The sequence below is a fragment of the Melozone crissalis genome, unplaced genomic scaffold (genome assembly GCF_028551555.1).
Source record: "Melozone crissalis strain CALT ecotype California unplaced genomic scaffold, PUWL_Pcris_2 ptg000016l_1, whole genome shotgun sequence".
Lineage (NCBI taxonomy): Eukaryota > Metazoa > Chordata > Aves > Passeriformes > Passerellidae > Melozone > Melozone crissalis.
In genome coordinates, this window is record NW_026535794.1 from 15,666,443 (window position 1) to 15,675,357 (window position 8,915).

The 8,915-nt window shown below is 38.3% G+C and overlaps 1 protein-coding gene across 4 annotated transcripts in view; it reads left to right on the forward strand.

Annotated features, from left to right (window-relative positions):
• The window catches only part of ZNF438 (zinc finger protein 438), a 52,097-nt gene extending 43,772 nt beyond the window's left edge, over window positions 1–8,325 (forward strand). For 3 of the 4 annotated variants that reach the window (XM_054273483.1, XM_054273481.1, XM_054273482.1), the window contains 2 exons: window positions 2,912–4,754; window positions 6,294–8,325. In XM_054273483.1, the coding sequence (XP_054129458.1) occupies window positions 2,912–4,754; window positions 6,294–6,906 (2,456 nt within the window). In that variant the 3' untranslated portion in view covers window positions 6,907–8,325. The remainder of the gene's footprint in view (window positions 1–2,911; window positions 4,755–6,293) is intronic. The other variant, XM_054273484.1, reaches the window with a different exon arrangement.
• Window positions 8,326–8,915: the final 590 nt, after the last annotated feature.

An 8,915-nucleotide genomic window follows, 5' to 3' on the forward strand; every position in this document is an offset into this window, starting at 1 on the left:
AGTATTCCTTTGCTTACCAGAAGCACTGCAATGAATATTTGTGCACTAAAATGTCTAATGTAAACTTGTGAAAAAGGAGGAGAAAAAAAAAATTGTACTGAAGGCTGGTACCAAACACAGCTTGCCTGGAAAACTTATGATAAAATTACACTAGTTGGAAAAAGTGTCTGCATAAAAATCCCTTCTCAAGCAGTTTTATCCATTCTTAGTATTGTGTTACCTGTGTAAGAAGGGTATTGATCTAAACAGACCTTGTTTCAAAGAGAATCTTGTGTTTGATATCGGTGAAGGTCTTGGCTTTTAGAGCAACACTGTCCTGTGGAATGCTGAGAAAATCTGTGGAGATACTTTCTTTATAGAAAAGTGATTTTACTGCTTAATTCTGCATTAGGCAAGTCAATGCATTTGAGAAACATATGGTTCTTTTTAAAGTTAATGCCATACATTATTTCTACAAATATTTCCTCCTAACTTCAAATTAACCTTGCTTTTATGGCTGCCATTTGTAGAGATGACATGTCCACAGCAAACCTTCCACCTTTTCCCGTTACCATTGCTTGAAGAGTGGGTGCCTTGTAACGCAGAGTAGCAGGGGTAGTAATCTGCTGAAACTCCAGCATTCCTAAAAGTTTTATGCAAAACAATAAATGAAATTTTGAAATAAAAAAGGAGAGGAAAAAGAGAAATGAGAGAGAATGGAAACAGCTTCATGTTGAATATTATGGCAAGCTGAATAGTTGCTGACTGACAGAAAGTCTTTATTGTCAGTGTATGACAAGCATAATTTGGATAAATAAGAACTGATTCTGTCCCCTAAAAGGAAAGTACACTTATTCTGTTGTCTGCTGTATTTAAGCTATATGGTTTGACCTGTAACTATCATTAAAGTTCAGGGCTAGTTTGGTTAGCGATTACAATACTTCACATAATTTTATTTTTCTTCTCACAAGTACTTAAATTGTTTACTCAAAAGCAGCAGGAAGATACCTTGTAGGAAACAAATCATCATCTGACTAGCAGAAATCTTAGTAGCTGAAAATGTAAAGATTTCTATATATTTAGTGACTAGATTAAAAAAATATTAAAAATTGAGACTAAAAATGCTGTAGGGAAACAATTCTAAACATATCATGTTTCTCCTTTTTTCAGGTTGCACAAACCTGGATTTAGCCCTGTGTGCAGGGATCTCTGTTTATGTAGGACTTCCAGGTGTACAGTAACCCAGTCTGCACAGAATGTCTAGAAATTCAGAAGGTCTCTACAGCCATTGAGCAGAGAGAAAGTTATGGTGGTGCCCAGTAGTTTCACTTAACTGGAGTATAAAGAAAGTGCATAATGGTCTTGGGGTTTGATGCAACAGAAGGCAATAAAAGGATCAAAGGCTTATGCCCTGCATAGTTATTGCTCTATGAATCTGCTGATCAAAGAGTTTTGAAAAGCATCAGGTCTACCAAATATGAACAGTTCAGTTTATATGTGATTGCTCAGTGAATCCAGCATGTCCTGAAGGCAGTGGCTTTACTGCACATGTGCACACCATGAATATGGATATGTGTGTGTCCAGGAGTTCTGGTCATGAAACATGATAGGTCTGTAGCTTGCAGTGCTTGTTGCAAAGTGTGTGACGTCTGAGAAGAACATCCAGGATTAAGATAAATTTACTGGAGTTTCCAGTGTTGGTACTAATTCACAGTTACCTTTTAAGTCCAGAATCACATATAAATGCATTTGTAATACAAGTCTTTAAAATGGCAAGGAATGGAAACTTTCCTGTGGAATTATCGTACTACAGTATTTCAAGGTTGCAGCATTTAGTTTCACGTATTCAATTCAAATGTGACTCCTCTCTCAAATGATTTTTGCTTATGTCCAAATTGCCTTTCTGCCTGGAATCTTTGTAGCTGAATTTTCAGTGGTTGCAATTTCCATTTTTCCAGGAAATGTATTGCAGGTTTGGAGAACTGGAAGCATCAATAATTGAATTTGAGAGTGGGTAATGAGACTGATAGGTGAAATGGTAGTGGTACAATTAACTATGTATCAACTCCTTTTCTGTGGAGTCTGAAAGGTCAGCAGGTGCCTTTGCTACCTAGTGCATATTATAGCATATGAATTTTATAGTTTTCCTTCTGTTTGTTTTCATTATCGTCACTTTTTTTACTAAAAATATTTGTGACTTTTATGAGCACAAGTAGAAACAGGAAGAAATTGTTATATAACCTTGATAAATTGCATCTTTCAAGGAAGTGTTTAAATCATTAACTGCAGTAGTTCTGTTGTGCATTAGTGTCACCTGAGTAATTTTTGTGATTGGGTATTAAACTGTAGTTAATATTCACATATTTTTTCAAGTCCTCTTTGATTTTATTATACATTGTTTGCATGTTTTGTAGGAGGAATTTTTCTAAGACTTCATCAGGCAAACTTTGGTCTGTATCTGATAAAACCCACAAATTCTAAATAGCAGAGAATGTCTGAAAGATGGCATGATTCTGTTTGAGATACATGATCAGAGCTGGTGCTCAGAGAAGTTCTGGGTCATGGAGCTTAAATCCTGTCCCTGCTTTTCCAGCAGAATATTGCCAGCATGCTCTCACAGCTTTTCCGGGGCTGAAGAGGCTTATGGGTGTATTTGTTCTGAAATGTCATGTAGTTTCTAGCCTAGAATGATACATCCAATGAAGACTGGATTTAGAGAAGGTTTTTTTGTTCAAGCATGTTGCTTCAGACAGTACTTTTGTCTATGAAACTAGCAATTCTAGATTTAATTTGGTGGTCATTTGGTGGTCAAGCTTATTTTTAATAAGCTTGTGTGTAATAGTGTCCTTCATAAGCAGTTTTATTTTTTGACAGAGTAATTTTTAAAAAATACTGTGTGGAATTTTACATCTGTTTTATGTTATCCTTACAGATAAACAGAAATCCCCTTCGGATATAATACAAAGCTTTCAGAAGAAAAGTCAGTTTAGGACCATTGCTCCAAAAATGGTACCAAACATTTTAACATCTGGAGTGGTTTCTTGCCTTCAGTCATCTTTGCCTGAGCCAATGACACCAATTTCAGCCTCAGGCTCTAAGCCCCTGGTGGTGCCAGCTCAGAACTATGCTGTCATGCAGGTGGCTGCTCACAAGGGCACCTTTTCCCTGCTGGCTGTGCCCTGTGTTGCACCTGCCCTAACTCAGCAAGTTCAGCAGTCAGCTGTGGCCCCCTCTGAAAACCTAAAGCTGCCCATCCCCAGGTACCAATCTGTAAGAAATAAGTTGCTGAGTGACAAAAAACTGACCCAAATCTCTGGTTTGAGTGCACGTAACAAGATTCTTACCAAAGCACTGATCTCATCACAGACTTCCCCCATGACTGCTCTACATGAAGACTGTCCTGAAGCTCATTGTAGTTCAGATTCAGCTGAGCAAGGGATGGTAGCAGACTGTGACTCAGCTGAAATTGGAGTTGCAACATTAATGAATAAAAGCAATTGTGTGAAATCTAGATCTCTTTTAATGAACAAAGCTAAAATTGCTAGCAATAATATTTCTGGACCATCTGTAGTTGAAGACTCTCCATCCAAGCCAGCAAGTACAACTAATCCCATGAAACTGAGTCTACATTCTGTGAAGACAGCATTGGAAACCACAAGAGAGTCATTCCTGACATCTGAGAAACTAAAGGAAAAACCCACAAATTCTGCAAATCCTGTTGCTGTCTTGTCACCGACGGTTTTTGGCAGTACAATTCAGATGACTCCATCAGCACCAAAAGGAAAGCTTCCTATTTTGCCTTACTCCAGAATGAAAAATTCAGTGTTCTGTAAATCTAAGCAGAATATTAATGTTAGGGACATACCTGATCATTCACTAAAATCTGAATGTGAAAAGATTCCATTTTTGATGAAAACCAAAGGCTTTGATAAGCAATTAGGTGTATCATTTACACAAGGCCCCAAACAATCCATTGGAGAAAACACTTTCTCTCCCTCCAGCAAAGAGGATGATGTCGACAGTCTTAAAAACTTGAGCAGTGCAACCTCTAAAAGAAGAGGCAGGAAAAAAAGAGCCCCGGAAGATTTATTGGCTTTTCAGGCCAAGCGAAGGAAATGCATCATTAATAAGTTTAGAGAGGGAAGAGAGAGGGCCAAGGTTGATACTGAGGCACCTGAAGACAACAAAGCAGGAGCAGTGAAACGGTACCGCAGTATCAGACCGAAGCCCGTGGTGCTTGTGCAGGCGCTCGCACCGCTGACTCCCGCAGCCGTCGTGGCGACGCCGTCTCGTGGGCAGGACTCCTTTTTCAATGGGTCACTCACCAATAAATGTGTGAGTTCCAAGCACAGTGATGCTCCATCAGCCAAATCAAGTGATCTAAGCAGAAATGCACGTTCAGCTGTCCTTAGGGTGGTGCACAGGTGCCATGTTTGTAACCACGGGTTCCGCCTCAAGCACCACCTCAAGGACCACATGAACACGCACACGAGGAGGAGGCCCTACAGCTGCAGGATCTGCAGGAAGGCATATATGCACTCTGGGAGCCTGAGCACCCACATGAAGCTTCATCACAACGAAGGCAAATCCAAAAAGCTGGTGTGCTGTGAATTCTGTGCTAAAGTGTTTGGCCATGCCAAAGTGTACTTTGGGCACCTCAGAGAAGTCCACAGGGTTGTTATCAGCACAGAGCCCTACACTAGTGAGCAGCAGGTGCAGGACACTTCAAAGAAGAGAGACAGGATTATAAAAGAGGCAGAAGAAGCTGCAGAGAGGTGAGAGTTTTCACTGATTAAATGCTAATGAAAACTGGATTTCAAGTTGTCAGTGGAAATTAGTAAACCTCACCACTATGAAAATTGTTGCTTTTTTCCACCAAGTGAGATTGCTAATAGTTTAAATATTCCATTTGAATCTAGTCAATCCATTAGACCAACCAGTGTATTTTAGCTGATTTACTGACTATAAATCATTATTGACACTTGAATATCCAAAATAAATTTGCATATAATCTAGTAACACCTGATATGCTGCCACATTTGGGTCAGTTGGTTTCTTGTAGCTAGTGCTTTGTCTTCTGTCCTAGGGGTTTTCCCTAGAAGATAGAGGAACCAATTGCAGGAAGCAAAAGCCAATTCATATTTCAGTATTAGCCTGTAGTTTGCTTTCCCGGTTAAATATCATTATCCCACTTCCTTTTAGGGAGTGCTGTGAGCTAATCTGACCTGAGTTTAATGCTGTTTTTGCAATCACTCAGCCAAGTAGAAAAGTTAACATGCACTATATTAAGATGGATAGAACATACTTTTACCTTTGTATTATGATTTTGAGGTGAAATCTTTTGATAAAGTATAAATGTTGCCTTTTTTGTTTGCTCCAGTGCATTTATTTTCACTGAAGAACACTCAGGGCTTCAATGGGATGGCTCACTGCAACACTGCAGTTCCATTCTGCTCATTTTACTTTTCAGAGCCTCACTCTCTGGAGCAGCAGTCAGAAACTTTTATGGTTTGAGACTAAGAAATACCAGTCCTCTTCTGTCAGTCTTTGTAGGTGTCACACAGTGAATCATACAGTTTATCTGTTTTGTTGGGTAATCTGTCTGATATGTATAAATACACAGTGTTATGAGGTCCTTCTTGTAGATGTTATGAGAGGTTGTCTGAGGAGATCTTTTGATTGTGTTAACCAGGGACTGCCTGTGTATCCTTTATACTCAGAGCTCTGCTAAATCAGGGGAGGGTCTGTCCAATTGCCAGTTAGGTATTTAAGCTTTTCTAAACCATGTTACCAACTTGTAGAAAAAAAAGGCAAGAAACTTTGAAATTTCATAGTTTCCATCTTGGAAAGGGAGGTGGTTTTGCCTCAAATTGACCTAGATCACTCACTGTAAACAAATAGATTTCTCTTACTTGTACATTGCAGGTAATAGTAATTTCCACTTTTCTAGCACAGCGCTAGAAGTATTTGGATTAACCTCCCTGAAACAGAACTTTAACAAAAGTTATCAGCCTTTTATTAAAGGCTGGTGGTGTTAAAAGGTTATTTCTACCTAAGCTAAGTTTGGAGGCAGTTCTTAAACTCAGAAGTGTCATTTGGTTTCAGTTTTTTCCCTAATCAGCCTTACTAGTATTTATTTAGTTTCTCTTTTTTTAACTCTTGCAAAAAATTAGATCCTGTAGAAACAATGCCCTTTTTTAATTAAAAGTGTTTCATGATTGTATCTCTTCTTGGAATTTGTAAGGGCAGAAGTTGCCATTCCTCTTCTCTGCCTGGCTAATACTTACATAGTTTGTATTTCCTTTCTTTAACAGGGGAAATAAGTGCAATTTTGAGGACCTGTTCCATGACCCGGGAGGAGTGAAATTACAGGTCAAATGTGGTCGATGCCAGTTTATTGCAGAGTCTTTTGGTGAAATGAAGTTTCACTTATTGTGCTGCCATGGAGAAGAGATTCAGGGAAGAGTGAAGGAAGAGGTTTTGCAAGAAAGCAGAGGAACAAAGGGGAAACTGGTCAAACATACAAGCCACGTGTGGAAACAGCACAATGAGAGAAGACATTTAGCACAGTGCAGTGCCCATCAGGAGGAGCTGTATAATGTTCCAAAACCAAAGAGACAGATGCACTTCCACCATCAAAATAATGTCAATATTATACCTAAAATTGAACCAACCCAGTCAGGAAGTAGTGAAGCTTCTAAGGAGATGCAAAATGTGGGATTTGGCACACAAAGGAAAAAAATAGAATTTTGGTCTAATGCAGGCTATAACTGCATCTTATGCAAACAGTTGTTCGGAAGAAAAGAGGATCTTTGTAATCATTGGCAGAGTCATCATAATTGTGAAGACCCTTCCACTTTATGGACAATTTTTACTTTGATATCAAAACAAGGAATTATTGAACTTTCTGATAATGGTGAATATTGAAGCTCAACTCTGCTATGCTATGAAAAACCTTCACTACCTTACCAAATTGTTCTTTCACTGTCTTGCTAAACTAACTCAACAGATGTATCACTTAAAAGGTGTTTTAGTTGGGTTTGTAGGGGATTTTTTAAAAAGCCATATTAACCTTTATTTTGGTGACTAGAAAATGTGTTTATTCTGTATCATTCCAGATGGATACATGGAAGCTGATTATGAATCCTTGTACTTAAAATTCATGCTTAAGGAACTTTATAACAGCAAATACTCAATACTAATTATTAACCTCAATGAAATATATTTGCAAGTTAAAATATACTGTACACTCAGAAATAAATCAATTTATATGAAATAATCTCAGTCTTAAATGAAATTAAAAACTTGACTGGAATTCAGGTCCTGACAGTGCTCCCAGATTTTGTGGTAAATGAATATTTCCATGCAGTTCTCTCAATCACTCAAATGTGCATACATGCAGCCGGCACTCAGGAGCTTTGTAGTCTATAATTTAAGAACTTTTAATTCTTGATTTCTTTATTTCAGTGTCTTCAAACATGTTCATTGCTTGCAGGTGTTTTTGATGTTCAGTTCTGTCCTGGTAACAGCAAAGATATTTATATTTTAGAAGTAAAAGCTTCACATGTATTTATATGCCTGTAGCTCTTTGGGTTGAAGGTGAGTTGCCGCCCATCGAGATGGAGCCCAGACATCTCCAAGGGGGCTGGGCCTGTCAGGCTGTGAGAGGGTGGAGTTCTGGAGCTTGGTTTTCATGAAAGGGTCCTTGAAACCACTGACTCCAATTTGAAATTGATGTTTAAACTGCTTAGAGCCTTATGTTCCTCTGAATTATTTTGGGAGCAACAATGGAGGCAAGTCTGAGAAATCACCACATCATTCTCCAGCAGAAGTCAGAGCATGTCAGGGAGCAAGCTGAAAGATACACCAGTAGTGTCCCTACAGTACCACTCTATTCATTCCTTCTTGTGGTCAGCTGTAATGGAGGGGTTGCAGTGATAAAAGACTCATGCCTAAAATGGCATGGCTTGCCTCACTGTTTTGCAAAAATTATGGTGATGAAAACATGGGAAGAGGTCTAAAAGTGTTGAGATTTCTGAGTGCGATTCCACAAGCTGCTGCAATATTTTGTGTATGTGTTTTGTTTTTAAACAGTAAAGGCAGTTTTGATTACCTAATAGTTTTGAATGTGATTTCTTGTTGTGTGGTGCTTTGCCCTGAAGTTGAACTGTAAAGTAGGAATCAAGAATAACAAAAGACAAAAAGAAAATGCCCACAGAACTGTATTTTCCCATGTATTTTCAAAACTTTCTTCCTACTATCTGTTGCTATAAATTCAGATTGGTAGCTGTTTCTTTGCTTTCATATATTGGGTTTTTAATGCTGAATTACCTTAAAAGTAGTAATTGTTCTTATTCTTGACACATTCATCTTTTAATGTTGCAATATATTATACACTATTTATAATGTTACAATATATTCATATTTATTTTCACTGGTGTATTTGGACAGGAACAGCTATTTTTAAAGTCAGTGGTTCATATCAGACTGAGGCTGTATTTAACTTGGTAGAGTGTGTTGCATTTAGCAGCATTTTTTGCCCTGCAACTTAATCCTTTAACTTTAAAAATCAAACAGCAGGGTGTTTTCCATGAAACAGAAATGTGAGAACAATCCCTCCTTCCCAGAGTTACACTGTGTCAAAGGAAGGTTCATTCCCAGCAAAAAGCATGCATTTTATGAATTGGGAAAAACCATTTAAAAGTTTTGATCATGGTATTTTTTTAGAATGAACATTAAATCACCCATCCCAAGGTATAGTTTAAAATGAGCTGACATAAATTTAATACTGAGACAGAGTCCCTTCTGTTCAGGAACAGCAGCAGCATGGCAGAGTGGCCCTTTAAATACCTTTATGTTCAAAGGTATTTGTTACAAACAGTGGTGCATCAGAGGCAGTGATGTAGGTGATTTGTCTGGGGGTGCACTTGCCCTGC